A 16,111-nucleotide genomic window follows, 5' to 3' on the forward strand; every position below is an offset into this window, starting at 1 on the left:
TCAAAACCTGCTAACATACTATAAATTAAAGAGGTTTTAAAATTGAAAGTCTGATAATCATGAGCAATAAACATACAAACAGTGGTTATGAGCATGGGAAAAACTGGAATTTGTAAAGAAAGACAGAACAGTATAAGCCAAGAATAATTATACACTTTAAGAGCTAAACCTTTTGTCATATATTTTAATGAATCTAGAAAGATGTTTAAATAGTTCTTTAATACAAAATTAGTAGAGGGGAAAAAAGAGGGTGTTGGATCCTTATTGGCTGATGGGCACAGCCGTCTGAACTCCTGTAAAAGAAATCAAGAGAATGCATCAGCAACAGCATTATAGTGGCCAGAAGTATGTCCAGCTGCATTAATAAAGTTATAAACTGGTTGCCATGTCAAAGTAAAGACATGAGAGTGCTAGATGATGACCTTGCTTAATTAATCGAAGCTTTGTTGTCACAAAATATATTAATACATTTGCGTGATCAAACCTCGCCCCAGAAAATGCTAGTGATGACAAAGGGATACTTTTACTGGAGTGCATAGGAAGCAGATGGTTTCTTTGCAAACCACTGGAATTACCCTCCAAACCCAACAGAAAGAGAGGCGTCAGTAAACAAAGCAAGAGTCTCAACCATATCAGAGTAAAAGAAAGAGATGCCATTCCAGTACTCAAGGAGCCAAGACCAGAACCACAGATCAGACCGGTAGCCATTGCAAAAGTCCATGAGCAAAAAAATCATCCAAGAGGTGCGGAATGAAAGGCAATTTACAGATGCTCAACAGGATCCAACGCAAAGCCTTGGAAAGGCAATCAAAAATATGAGGGACACTCCTGCAACTGATAATAAGTATAATGGCAAAAAATATCTATATTCCAACTTAACGTCAAAGAGAGGCTAGTCTGATGGGTGAATAGTATCCATTATATCAGCCTTAGTCAACAAAGCGCCATGACCCGCTGCATTAAAAGTCTGAATATCATCATCAACAGAAGCATAATGCAGGGAAAAGGGCTTGAGAGGAATATATTTGTTAACACTAGCAATAAGATCTGAATGGGGAGAAGACATAGTAGCAACACGAATAGAATTAGCACAAAAGGAGGGGATTTAAAAGGCCAAACTACCTGGCCAGGAGATCAGAAACTACACTAGGTTCAGCCAGCGTAGTTTCTAGAAACATAAAAAGAGGGCAAAGGGGAACGAACACCAACCTGAAACCCCTTCAAGAGCCCAGTGAGCAGAGGCATGAAGAAGCAGTGTAGCAGGAGCTGCAGAGGGATCAAGCTGGGATGGAGACAGCAGAGAAGGCAGAGGGGCCAGGGAGAACCAAAGATGAAGGCAGACCACTCCCAGGGGCAGGGCTCAAATGCTGCTCAATGGCAACCAGCCAATACTTGAGGCCGCGGATAGAGTCCCTGAGGTCCTAAACGACTTGAATCAATTGCCTGAGAGACCGGATGCGAGGAGCTGCAGGGGGCGAAGGTGGAGGACCAGGAGACTCTCCACACCTGGTGAGCAAAGGAGGTCTTTGCTGAATGCTTCCTTCCAGCTTTTCTGGGCTGTACAGGCACCATGGAAATAGCAAGTACAATGCTGTCAATTGGAATGGGAAGGCAGTCCTACGAATTAGCAGCCAGGAGGAGGAGATCATCCCTTAACAAACTACTGCTAACCAGAATGCTGTGATCGCCGAGAAGCTCTACAATCCATTTGGACAAACGAGACCAGGGAGATTCCCAGGTGTGAATACGAGCACTCCTGCACATAGAAGTCAGCGGAGATGGGGCAACAAGCCCACTGTTGGAGTTAGAAACATGCAAATTTGAAATCTTGGTTCTGTTGTCAGGTCAATTTCTCACCAATGAAAAAGCAGATGTGGTATTTAGTGCAACCTTCTGATTTTAGTGCCCCCTTGGGCACAAATAGAAACTGTCAAAGATATACTAAATATATTACTGTGATATAGCTGTGCTTTAAAATAATGAATGTGATTAATGTTTATAGGTCTTGTCTTTCCATCTTTCTCATTCACTCTTCCTCACCTGCAGATAGCATCAATGTTCCACCATGTCCAGTACAGGTACAGTTTCTTTCTGTCTGGCTAAACTTCTCACTATCAGGTAGAAGTCCTTACTGACCACACCGACTGTTCTCCTGTACCCTCTTTTATTTGTGGTGCAGCACAGGGTCACTCAGGGTCAAGTAAAGTGTACATTGTTTGATTTATTTCAAGTATAATCAGTCCAATATAATTAATCAATCCAGCCTAGGTTTAGCTTCTGAATTTTAATTTAATTCAGCACAGTACTGTGTTTATTTAAAGTCTGTGCAGTGACCTGGAGGCTGTTTGAGCCGGCTGAGAGAAGTATGGGAGATGTAACTGGAGAAATAATTTAGGTGACTATTGAGTTTTAGTTTTTGTTAGGTAAATTAGATTGAACACATGATTCAGCTGATCCAGTTCATCTAGTGTTATTGGAGAAAATTTGTAAATCTGATTTCCTTTAACCTTCAGAGAGCTTTAACACATCAAATAATGTTTTTAAAAGTTTATCATACTTACTGACCATGCTGGGAGCTCTGCAATACATAACCAATCATCAGCAACATGTTCCAGACTTCTGAAAATTGTTGACTTCCACCTGAAGAAACTTAGACCCTGTTTACACCTGATCAAGTCATGCATCTTTAGTATCAGGGTTATATCTCAATAAGGCTAAGCCACATAAAAATGCAAGTGTAAACACACCCAAAATACATTGAAACAGAAGTGATCATTCAAACCACTTCAGGAGGTGGACTGAGAAGCATTTGAGAACCGTTATAGCAGTGTAAATCTCTCTAAGACACATTAAACAACTGAAACCCTTCCCCGTGCAACCAAAGCTCCCAGTACTACTGAAAACCCTCCAGGTATAATCAAAACTCCTCCATATGGAATGTATCACTGGGTGCATGTGTGATCCATGTCTGCACAGAAGATAATCAAGGAAGATGCACACATTTGGAGACTGGACAAATGTAAATACTTGATAGCAATTTGGACACTACTGTGCAAAACACACTGCAGACAAAGAGGCTCAAAGGACAAACAATAGGTAATTAGCTACAACGTAACATACATTTGCATATCCCATCCCAAACAACAAGCGGATTTCAGTCCGACTAACATGCACTTGAGTATTGCATATGCATGTGGCTAAACTCTTATGAGGATACAATCCAGATACTAACCTCAAGCAGTGACCAGCTCCTTAGTGTTAGCATGAATATTTGTTGGCTGAAATCATCTTACTGAAAGTAGACGGGAGTGTCCAGTTACATATAGCCCAATCAAAACATTACTCGGAGGAAGGAGAAAGCATCCAAGGACAGGGAAGAGGCCTATGACACACCTGTACAGTTATAGAGAATCAGTCACGAAGAGTAGAGAAGCACATTTGGACCGAAAGAATAACCCCAATGACAATAGAACTATGAATGAGGAGGGGGACCACACCATAGAATAGATAGATGATGATGACTCTGAAGAGCTGGATGAAAAATTAAAAGAGAAGAACAAAACAATTAAACAGCCATGAAAAGAGGAGAAGGGGGTTTGACAGAATCCCTGACAGAATTAAATCCATCACAAAACAGACCCTGAACTAACACAAAAAATATTGGAAAGAAGTCTGCTCTCTGTACTATATACGTTTGTATGAAGGTATCAGATGTTTATCTTAAGTCTAACAGAGGTGGACGAAGTACACAAACCATTTACTTAAGTTAAAGTAAATATCACTCCAGTAAAAGTAGAAGTTCCTCCTTTTAGACCTCCACTTGAGTAAAAGTACTAAAGTATTTACCTTCAAATGTACTTAAGTATGAAGTAAAAGTACTAAAAGAGTAATTCTGGCTCTGATGTCCTGTTATCATTTTTATAACCAGACTGGCTTCATGAACTCATTTCAGGTGAAAGTCCTCCAGCGTCTCTCTTGGTAAACCAGTCTATTAATAGAACGTCATTAATTAGTGACGCTGACGTCTATTAAAATGATCATAAGCACAAAACACTGAAGGTAAACAGTTTCCATCAGGGAGAACCGAGTGGCTCTGAAATCACTTTTTACACACAAGCAAAGTTTCAGTTTCAGATTTATTTACAACTTAGTTCCAAGTTTAAGTTTAATAAAAACTGGCTTTAAACTCAGGATCACAGATGAGCTCCTTTACTATGTTGATCTGTAGGTATCTGTTCATAAACATAAACCAGCCCAGACTAATTTACTATAAAATGAAATGGTGTTTGTAGAAATTCAGAAAAAAGCCGCGTCAGTCTCGACTGCATATGTGGACATATTTCTATATTGTGCTCTATTTACACAAAGTTAGGTTAGTTCATCATTTATGTTGAACAGACTCTCCCAAAGTTTTATGCTGCTACGCTGACGTTGAACCGTGTGCTGCACTGGGTCGGTATGACCAACAGGTCAAAACCAGCTCTAAACAAAGTGACCGCTGGGCCCTGATTGGTGCTCTGGCTTTGCGCTTCTTTCGTTTTGACATGTTACGTTTTTATACACACAGAAACCAAAAGCTTCACTCCAAGCTCTTCTGGGTGTTTATAGGTCAGATCCAGTTCTCTCAGATGGGAGGTGTTTAATTTAAGAGCGAAAGCCAGAGAAGAGCAGCCTTTGAGTGTAACCATACAACCAGACAGTCTGCAGAGAGGAAAACAAGGACATATGACATTTGCACATAGCTATAAAACAACTCCAGTACAGAACAAACATCAGCACTCTCATTTCAAACAGGATGGAATGAAAACAATTAACTGACTCAATAGTTACACATTTTATATGTCCCTTATCTCATTCTGATTTATGTCAGGGATAAAAGGGAAATGCATAAATGGAAGCACCCATCATGCGTAGTTCCCAGTGTACAAGCCTCTGGATTCAGTGTTTTGAATGAACTGAATGTTGTTATCCCATCCATTGTTTTTTTCTTCCCGTATGGCACAGACATATTACAGAACAACACTGCCAAGATTCATTGAGCTCAAATTGTGAAAAAGATGTTCAGGGACCATGGAATTGGCCACCATAGTGTCCTGACCTTAACCCCATTGAAAGCTTTTGTGATGTGCTGGAGAACACGTCTGGTTCGACTTTCCCGTCATCAATAGAAAAATGCAAAACGTTGTGATTTTGCATGAGGTTGTTAGAACTATGCCATAGTGAATGTGTACTGTAAACAAAGCTAATTGCAGTCCATCAAAATGTTAAAGTTTCCAACTTTTTTGGCCAAAAATCATATGCCTGTACATCACACAGCACCTTACAATTATAAACAGGTTAGAAAAGAAGTAAAAACAGTGAATAGTATTTTACAGTACTGACACTACTTTTGAAAGCAATACTACTTTTTACTTTGGGGTTATAACCTTAAGATTAGAAAACTCTATAATGATTTAAAAGAATTGGGCTAATATCTTGATTGAGCAGGTATTATGCTGGACACTTCATGAATGTAAAAAACAAAAAGGTTTACTGACTTTATAGTAATAGTTATGGATTATTTTGAATACCTGGTGCATGAACATTTTATTTATGGTTTTTAGTTTGTTACCATGATTTACATTTTATTACCAACTTGTAACCAATACAATTACTAGCATACTTTGTCTTAAAAACCGAAACTTTGCATATATGTTTAGGTTAGTACATCTTGTTACCATCATACCACTATATCATTGGCCATTTATTACTGATCTGAAAGGTAAAATATTACCAAATTTTGTCTGCTGGGAGCAGGGCCACCCCCTAAATACGAAAATCTCCAAATCTACATGATTGCATGATGCAAAGCACATTTATCGTTTAAAATAGCATATTTCACTAATGGACAACACTGAGTGCACATTCCAGAATATATAAAACAAGAACTTAATTTTTAATTAAAGATCTAATTTATAAAAACCTCACCTGAGTGTTTCCGGTTTACAATGTGAACTTGTCAGTCCAGCAGACAGCAGCTCCACTCCTGAATCCTGCAGATCATTGCTACTGAGGTCCAGCTCTGTCAGGGAGGAGTTTACTGATCGTAGAACTGATGATAGTTTTTCACAAGATACTCTTGTGAGATTACAGCCATCTAGTCTGTAAAGATATAGTAAACACAACACATGGTATGCTTTAAATCAGTGGAAATAGAGTGAATTGAGATTTCTCACAAATTTTTATTATATATAGCAATTACATCACATTTACTTGTGCATTAATAAATGCTATAGCTTTATTCACAACTATTATCTTTGTGAGCAATGGCAAACACTATAAATGTTTTCATAAATGTATTTAATGCAATATGTACCAAAACAGACACCGATTAATTTCATTAACTGAAATTAATTTAATCATTACATCATCCATTACATATGGACTATCTAAGCAAACGGTTTGTACATGACAAAAAATAATGTAAACACAACATAGTCAACTCAAGTAAAAGCTTAACATTTCAGGATATAATATAATTTACCATATTAAGTAACTGAAATTAATTACATTTACAATATTAAAATAACTAAATTATTGGTTAATTTACAACTAGAATAGAACAATTAGAATATTATTAAGGAACAAACTAGTAGATGTGAGTAGGGATGGGCAACATGATATTTTATTATCATGATAAATTGTCACAATATGCTTTTCTGACAATATCATTAGTGCTTAAAGAAATCTGACTAGTTCATGTTTACTCACAAAGAAAGTATAATTAGTCCTGTTTAATTAGATTTATTGCAGTGCAGTCCGTGAAGCATTAAATATAAGTTATTGATGTTATATATTGGTGGTGGAAAGGAGGTCTCACTGCTCACTGCTATCCTGAACAACACCACCTCCATGACCTAACAGTCAGACAGTGGAGCACCTTCAGCAACAGACTAATTCAGCAGCGCTGTAGTGAGGAACAATACATGATATCGTTTGGACCAACAGCAATCACTCTATACAAAACCTCGGCACTGTGCCAGGACATTATTGTATACTGAGCCACTGACAGGACTGGCCCATTGGGCACCAATTGGACATTACATCATCTCTTCACTCATGCACTGCCACTTTGATTATACATTTATACATCCATATTGCACTTTCACTTTGTTTATGCACCTAAAAATGTCTGTGAACATATGTTATTAGTTATAGCATATAGTCACTTGTTCATTCACTGGAAGGTGAATGCACCACCGCATTGTCAACTGCATAGAATTTATGCAATTAGCTGAGTAAAAGACTCAGAACTGCTGCTGAAGCGGGATCATGTGATTGTTCTCATATTAGTATTCGGAATTGTTGGCAGTATGTTACTTTGCGGGACAATAATTGTTTAAAGACATTGTAATATCATTATACGTAATAAATTACATTTATTACATAACTTTTTAAGTTGTTAATAAATAATGAATTGATGCTAACATTGGTAAAAAGAAATTATAGTAACAAGTTCTACTAACCTTCAAAATAACTTGTTTTCCTGTTCATAGTAAGTAACAAATAAACATACTTAAAGACGAAGAAAGATAGTGTCACGATTGGCCCCTCCCGGTCCTGTCCATGTGCTCCTTTGTTTTGGTATTCCATGTGCGTTTGTTTGGTTACTCCGCCCCTGATTGTGTTCACCTGTCCCTCATTACCCTTTGTTATTTAAGCCCTGTGTTTGGCCTTGGCGTTTTCTGGTCTTTGTCCTTGCCTTGTTTGATGTATCGTTCTGTTTGTTGGCTTCGTTTGAATCTCTGTATTGTTCATTGTATTCTGGTCTGTCATGTCTGAACCCCGTTTTCTCTGTGTTGGCTCTTTGACCCTGGACCGTTTTGACTATGACCCTGGATTTGCCAATAATAAATCTCACTTATCTCAGCGTATGCGCCCGCCTCCTTGCCCCCCCTTACAGATAGCTGTAAAAATATATGTAGTGTGTTGAGCATTTGTTTTCCATCACTAATGTCTGAGCCCTTTTTTCCTCGATATGTAATAAGTGACCCATTTAATAAATGGGTTGGAAATTGTCTTTTGTATGTGACTTAGGAGGTAAAATGGGGTGGCTTCAAAAGCAGCATTGCTACTATGGGACTCTTCAGTCTGTTGCCAGGTGGGTCAGTAGCCTAATTGTGATTATCATATCCATATGGCCCTGGCTTGCGCTGTATAATCGAATAAGAAGTCAGGAAATCGCAACCTGTGTGGTCTGCAGGAGATTTTAACCTCTGAAATGGCCAGGACCTGTTGGCAGGACCTGTTGGTCACCCCATTTTCAGAAGAAAAGTAACTATTCATATATCTCCCTGATTTGTCCTTTTCAACATATTCTAACTCAAATTGCATCCTCCTATTGAACTGTACTATTGGCACTACTGACTACTGACACTACACTTGACTGAAAATTAAAAGAGAAAAAATGTTTGTTCATGCCATTGTCATGATAAATTAGTCTCTTGAAGTGGAACTACTTCTATATTATGTCTTTCAGAAACAATAATGTATTCTTCCTCTTTAAGGACTCATTAATTCCATTTACATTCCAGCACAAGTGTATGTATTTAACTGTATTCCTCGTTAACATTGGCAAACTAAGGAATTAGCAAATTTACAATTTACAAATAAAAAAGGAATGAAACCATTTAATGGGGTTCATAGTCTGAGAATCACATACACAAGTCATTCATCTCTAAACTGAACAGTTTGAAGGAGAGAAATAGATGAACTAACTATGCAGAAGCCATGAATATTATGGTATAGTCCAACAGAAAAATAGATCTGTGTGTAAGTCCTGGAAGTACCTTCAAATGTATATCTTAGATGATACAAGTAATATTGGAATATGGATTTCAAATAAAGAAAATTAGCATGTTTGTAGGTTAGTATAACTTATTGCCATAATGCTAACATATCATTACCAATTTATTACTAATCCATAGTATTACTGATCCACAAAGGGAATTAGAAATTATAAATATACATGATTCAAGTGAAAAGCACATATATTATTTAAATTGAGATTTTTCACCAAAAGACAGTGTACATAATCATTCCAGAACAGCAAAATATATGTTTTCTCACCTCAGTGTCTTCAGTTCACTCCTCAGTCCAGCAGAGAGCAGCTCCACTCCTAAATCCAGCAGGGCATTGTAACTGAGGTCCAGCTCTTTCAGGGAGCAGATTACTGATTGTAGAGCTGATGACAGTTTTTTACAAGATGCTGTTGTGAGGTTACAGCCAACTAGTCTGAAAAGACAGAGTAAATGCCGCATAAGTTTAAATCCAGAGAATTAGAATGGCGTGAGGTTGCTCATCATGTGTTACTTTATATATAGAAATAAGTATACTGGATGTTTGTAACCTTTTTTCTCATGCTCAGTGTTGCTTCACAATTACAAATCATCAAATATTAATTTCATTTATCATGCTGTTGGTGAACTCTGGGTTCTTACTCATACCTTGCACCAATCGCATCAATAACTTTGAATAATAGGAATCAGTTTACACTGCAAAATGTTCAGTCACTTTAAAATTTCATTTGTTTGCAATAGTTTTGAAAAACAAAAATCATATACATGTTGAGTCAACCTTATGAAGCCTTCCATCATTACTCAGTTAATTACTAATAACTATATCAATAAGAATAAGTGGATTTTTTTATGTTAATGTGTATGCATGCTCAATCAGAAATTATGCTGATACATCCAACAATAAATGCAGCATGGAGTTTCCTTTACACATTGATAAACACAGTTACACACAAAGCTTTAATTCCACATGGTGATCCATTTTAATGGTCAACATTGGCAAGCGTGCTGGTGAATTTTTCTGGAGTTTTAGATTTTTAGTGAAGTTTGTATACAGCATGAAGTACTGTTGTAACGGGAAGCGAGGAGGCGGACGTATATATGCGGAGATAAGCGACGTTTATTTTGGGCAAATCCAGGGTCATAGAGCCAACATGGATTGATCGGGGGGCAGACATGACAGAAACCAGAATCAAACATACAAGCAGAACAGTACAAACAACAAAGACCAGCAACAACTAGAGGCAAACACGGCTTAAATAATAACAGGGTAAACGAGCAAGAGGCAGGAACACAGGTGGAAACAATCAGGGGTGGAGTCATGAAACGAGGGGGCTCACAACACAAACACATGGACAGGACTGGGAGGGGCCAATCGTGACAACTGTCATGTCAGGAATCATGTATAATCATAAGCACTCTTGTGGCACTTGTATGAAGTTCAAATCTGGCTTGTATTCTTTCTTCTTTGATTTTCTGTATACCAACATGCAGTCATTTCTTTTTATGAAAAATAAAGTTTTGTTTAAATGTCTGATTCAGTTTGGATTTAGTGCACCAACACATCCTGGCTAATCTGGTGACAGATTTTAAGGAATTGACAGGGACGTTATCAAAGTCTTTGAATGTATCACTGACAAAATGTCAAGTTGGATAGAGTCATAAATAAAGAACAGCCTGAAATGATGGACAGTCAACAACAAAACACAACAGGGATGAACAGGCATGAACATGGGCTCCAACAATGGAAGAGCATTGGAGAATTACACACCAATACTGTAAAGCCAAAGAAATTCTGTAAAAAAAAAAAGGCATACAGCAATCTGAAAAGATAAGTGGCAGTGAAACTGGATGGAACAAGAAAACTGTAGGGATTTCAAACATGCAGGGATGGCTACAGCTACAGAAAAAAATTGTTTTTTCTTCATATGCACAAATTTTACTCACTGGTTTCTGCCATCACATGCCCATAGCCTGGCATGTTAAGCTACTATAAAAAAAACCAAGTGCCAAATGAGGTCTCAATTGCAATTCTGATAAATTTACAAGGGAGGAAATCAATGTGAAGTGCTCATTTTGAATCAACTTTCTCCTTCTAATGTTTACTGTTAGGTTTTTAAGCATTTTGTTATTTAATTATAGATATTAATCAGTTGATTGATGCTGAAATTTTAGTTGGGAGTGACAAGCCTGGACAAGATTAGAAATGAGCAGATCAGAGGGACAGTGAAGGTGGAGCAGTTTGGAGATAAAGCCAGAGAGGCCAGGTTGAGATGGTTTGGACATGTGTTGAGGAGGAATAGTGGATATATTGGTCAAAGAATGTTGGAGATGGAGCTGCTGGGTAGAAGGAGAAGAGGTAGACCTCAGAGAAGGTTTATGGATGTAGTTAAGGTGGACATGGAGATGGTTGGTGTAAAAGTAGAGGAGGCAGTGGATAGTGCAAGATGGAGGCAGATGATCCCCTAAAGGGAGCAGCCGAAAGAAGAAGAAGAAGAATCAGTTGATTGCAATGTACTTTTATTACATCACACAGTAAGAGAAAGGTGTCATGTAACAAGGGAAATGCATCATAATATCTAAAAGTAGCATGCACTTCTCATGGTTTACATAAAAATAGTGCAGTATTACATTTATGAATGAAAATACTCACACAGCTTTTCTGGATGCTTCGACTACTGGCAGCAGCCTCAGAAGACATTCCTCTGATGGATCATATTTCCTCAGGTCAAACTCATCCAGCTCTTCTTCTGAGTTCAGCAACACAAATGCCACATTACTATATATATATCCATCCATCCATCCATCCATTATCTTCCGCTTGTCCGGGGTTCGGGTCGCGGGGGCAGCATCCTAAGCAATGAAGCCCAGACCTCCCTTTCCCCAGCCACTTCCACCAGCTCTCCAAGGGGGATTCCGAGGCGCTCCCAGGCCAGCTGGGCGATATAGTCACGCCAGCGTGTCCTGGGTCTTCCCCGGGGTCTCCTCCCAGGTGGACTCGCCTGTGACACCTCCCAAGGGAGGCGTCCTGGAGGCATCCTAACCAGATGCCCGAACCACCTCAGCTGGCTCCTCTCGACGTGAAGAAGCAGCGGCTCTACTCCGAGTCCCTCCCGGATGACTGAACTTCTCACCCTATCTCTAAGGGAGAGTCCAGACACCCTGCGGAGGAAACTCATTTCGGCCGCTTGTATTCGCGATCTTATTCTTTCGGTCATTACCCAAAGCTCATGACCATAGGTGAGGGTGGGAACGTAGATCGACCGGTAAATCGAGAGCCTTGCCTTATGGCTCAGCTCTTTCTTTACCACAACAGACCGGTAAAGAGCCCGCATCACTGCTGACCCAGCACCAATCCGCCTGTCAATCTCCCGCTCCCTTGTACCATCACTCGTGAACAAGACCCCGAGATACTTGAACTCCTCCACTTGAGGCAAGAGCCTATCCCCGACCCAGAGAGGGCACTCCACCCTTTTCCGCCTGAGAACCATGGTCTCGGATTTAGAGGTACTGATTCTCATCCCAGCCGCTTCACACTCGGCTGCAAACCGATCCAGCAAAAGCTGAAGTTCACGGCCTGATGTCCCCAATAGGACCACATCATCTGCGAACAGCAGTGATGTGACCCTGAGGTCACCAAACCAGACACCCTCCATCCCTTGACTGCGCCTAGAAATTCTATCCATAAAAATTATGAATAGAATCGGTGACAAAGGGCAGCCCTGACGGAGTCCAACTCTCACTGGGAACGAATCTGACTTACTGCCGGCTATGCGAACCAAACTCCAGCTTTGTTTGTACAGGGCCTGAATGGCTCGTAGCAAAGAGCCATGTACCCCGTACTCCCGAAGCACCTCCCACAGAATACCCCGGGGAACACAGTCGAATGCCATCTCCAGATCCACAAAGCACATGTGGACTGGTTGGGCAAACTCCCATGAACCCTCCAGAATCCTGGAGAGGGTGAAGAGTTGGTCCAGTGTTCCACGACCAGGGCGGAACCCGCACTGTTCCTCCTGGATCCGAGGTTCGACTATAAGCCGGACTCTCTTCTCCAGTACCCCTGCATAGACCTTGCCAGGGAGGCTGAGGAGTGTGATTCCCCTATAGTTGGAACACACCCTCCGGTCCCCTTTTTTAAAAAGAGGCACCACCACCCCAGTCTGCCAATCCAGTGGCACCGCCCCCGATGTCCACGCAATGTTGAAAAGGCGTGTCAGCCAAGACAGCCCCACAACATCCAGAGCCTTGAGGAACTCAGGGCGGATCTCATCCACCCCTGGAGCCTTGCCACCAAGGAGCTTCTTAACTACCTTAGCGACTTCGGCCTCAGTAATGGACAAGCCTATTCCCATGTCCCCAGACTCAGCCTCCTCACTGGAGAATGTGTCGGTGGGATTGAGAAGGTCCTCAAAGTATTCCTTCCACCGCCCAATGACGTCTTCAGTCGAAGTCAGCAGCACACCATCTCCACTATATACAGTGCCAGTGGCACACTGCTTTCCCCTTCTGAGTCGCCTGATGGTTTGCCAGAATCTTTTCGGAGCCGACAACGTCAGTTTCCAAGGCCTCACCAAACTCCTCCCATACACGGGTTTTTGCCTTGGCGAAAACTGAAGCCGCAGATCGCTTGGCCTGTCGATACCTGCCAGCTGCCTCTGGTGTCCCACAGGCCAACCATGCCCGGTAGGACTCCTTCTTCAGCTTGACGGCATCTCTCACCTGGGGTGTCCACCACCGGGTTCGAGGATTACCGCCCCAACAGGCACCAACTACCTTACGGCCACAGCTACAGTCAGCCGCTTCAGCAATGGAGGAACGGAACATGGCCCATTCTGAGTCAATGTCCCCCACCTCCCCTGATATCTGGTCAAAGTTCTGACGGAGGTGTGAGTTGAAGATCAATCTGACAGGTTCTTCTGCTAGACGTTCCCAGCAAACCCTCACTATGCGTTTGGGCTTGCCTGGTCTGACCGGCATCTTCCCCCACCACCTGATCCAACTCATCACCAGGTGGTGATCAGTTGACAGCTCAGCTCCTCTCTTTACCCGAGTGTCCAAAACACATGGCCGCAAGTCCGATGACACGACTACAAAGTCAATCATTGAACTGCGGCCTAGGGTGTCCTGGTGCCATGTGCACTTATGGACATCCTTGTGTTCAAACATGGTGTTCGTGATGGACAAGCTGTGGTTTGCGCAGAAGTCCAAAAACTGAACACCACTCGGGTTCAGATCAGAGAGGCCATTCCTCCCAATCACACCCCTCCAGGTCTCACTGTCATTGCCCACGTGAGCGTTGAAGTCCCCCAGTAGGACAACAGAGTCTCCAGGAGGAGCACTTTCAAGCACCCTTCCCAAGGACTCTAAGAAGGCTGGGTACTCTGAACTGCTGTTCGGTGCATAAGCACAGACAACAGTCAGGACCCATTCCCCAACCAGAAGGTGTAGGGAAGCTACCCTCTCGTCCACCAGAGAAAACCCCAACATACAGGCACCGAGTCGAGGGGCTGTGAGAAAGCCCACACCTGCCTGCCGCCTCTCACCATGGGCAACTCCAGAAAAGAATAAAGTCCAGCCCCTCTCAAGGAGATTGGACCCAGAGCCCAAGATGTGTGTTGAGGTGAGCCCGACTATATCTAGCCGGTATCTCTCAACCTCGCGCACCAACTCAGGCTCCTTCCCCGCCAGTGAGGTAACGTTCCAAGTTCCAAAAGCCAGTTTCAGAAACCGAGGATCAGAACGCCAAGGCCCATGCCTTCGGACACTGCCCAATCCACAACGCACCGAACCCCTACTACTGCCCCTCCCATTGATGGTGGGTCGATGGGAGGGGGGACTCATGTAACTCCTTCGGGCTGGGCCCGGCCGGGCACCATGAGTAAATGCCCGGCCACCAGACGCTCGCTGGCGAGCCCCTCCCCCAGGCCTGGCTCCAGGGTGGGGCCCCGGTAACCCTGTTCCGGGCAGGGTACACAAGTCCTGTTTTTGTGTCTTCATAGGGGTTATTATGGATCACACTTTGTCTGACCTGTCACCTAGGACCAGTTTGCCATGGGAGACCCTACCAGGAGCTTTTGCTCCAGACAACATAGCTCCTAAGATCATTCAAGCACGCAAACCCCTCCACCACGATAAGGTGGTGATCCAAGGAGAGGACTATATATATATATATATATATATATATATATATATATATATATATATATATATATATATATATATATATATGCTTTTTGTGCCGTTTGTGACAAATAAAAAACAAATGAAATATCAGAAACTCAGAATAACTTACATTTGGAGATGACTTCGCCACTTACTGGGCTGCTTACCACACCGTTTCTGCCCAGCATCTTCCAACAAAAGTTGTGCCTTGTTGCATCGTGGGATTGCCTTAACAGCTGAGGAATCATCCGATAATCTCTCAATGTTTGGTCAAAATAAGATGCCTCAGTAGGAAGAATATTTGAGGCATCTAAGAATTGAGACATCCTTCTTGTGGAGTGCACATATTGTGACATAAAATGCCATCTATTTAGAGAGCTCAGGTTTTGAGACACACCCATAATTAACAAAATCATTCTGAAAGCGTTCAGTATATAAAAAGGCATAAAGCATTTAATTAGTGTAAAATGATGCATTCCTTTAATGCATTTATTGCAATGGTACAGGCCAGTTATGGCTCCTCAACTCTTACGGTCTTTGGTTAGTTTTACTGCTGTTCTGATGTGATTAAGAGTTTGAGGATTAATGTTGCTCAAAGACTTCACTCACCATTTCACAGGCAGAATAAACAGGGGATACACTGAAATAAAATGTTCTAAAGAAATTTTATATACTTCTAGTTTTGTGAGGTGCTGCTCATCATTAGAAATGAATTGATAACCAGACAAGACACATTTACCTTGTAAACAATCCACCTGGGGGCGTGGTGGGTAGCGCTGTCGCCTCACAGCGAGGAGGGCATGGGTTCGATTCCCCGGCTGGGTGACTGGGGTCCTCTCTGTGTGGAGTTTGCATGTTCTCCCCGTGTCTGCGTGGGTTTCCTCCAGGTTCTCCGGTTTCCTCCCACAGTCCAAAGACATGCGTTCAGGCCAATTGGACATGCTAAATTGCCCCTAGGTGTGAGTGTGTGAGTGGCTGTTTGTGTCTGTCTGCCCTGCGATGGACTGGCGACCTGTCCAAGGTGTATCCTGCCTTCTGGCCGAAGACTGCTGGGATAGGCTCCAGCATCCCCCCGCGACCCTGACGGAGAAGCGGCTTAGAAAATGGATGGA

General features: G+C 41.8%; 1 protein-coding gene across 1 annotated transcript; it reads right to left on the reverse strand.

Annotated features, from left to right (window-relative positions):
- Positions 1 to 4,534: 4,534 nt before the first annotated feature.
- Positions 4,535 to 9,956, reverse strand: LOC119265803 (ribonuclease inhibitor-like). Its single transcript, XM_037546876.1, has 3 exons — positions 9,109 to 9,956; positions 5,968 to 6,141; positions 4,535 to 4,701 (listed from the first exon to the last, which is right to left on the reverse strand). Exons 1-3 carry the CDS (start codon positions 9,297 to 9,299, stop codon positions 4,548 to 4,550), a joined length of 519 nt encoding a protein of 172 aa, XP_037402773.1. The 5' UTR covers positions 9,300 to 9,956; the 3' UTR covers positions 4,535 to 4,547.
- Between the last annotated feature and the right edge of the window lie 6,155 nt (positions 9,957 to 16,111).

Source organism: Pygocentrus nattereri, chromosome 17, assembly GCF_015220715.1.
Source record: "Pygocentrus nattereri isolate fPygNat1 chromosome 17, fPygNat1.pri, whole genome shotgun sequence".
NCBI classification, from domain to species: Eukaryota; Metazoa; Chordata; class Actinopteri; order Characiformes; family Serrasalmidae; genus Pygocentrus; species Pygocentrus nattereri.

Coding starts and splice junctions, on each gene's coding strand:
- LOC119265803 (XM_037546876.1), bottom strand. CDS start 9,299: ATGCGGCATTTACTCTGTCTTTTCAGACTAGTTGGCTGTAACCTCACA. Junction 6,142..9,108: donor AGTGAACTGAAGACACTGAG/GTGAGAAAACAT, acceptor ATATCTTTACAG/ACTAGATGGCTGTAATCTCA. Junction 4,702..5,967: donor TGTAAACCGGAAACACTCAG/GTGAGGTTTTTA, acceptor TCCTCTCTGCAG/ACTGTCTGGTTGTATGGTTA.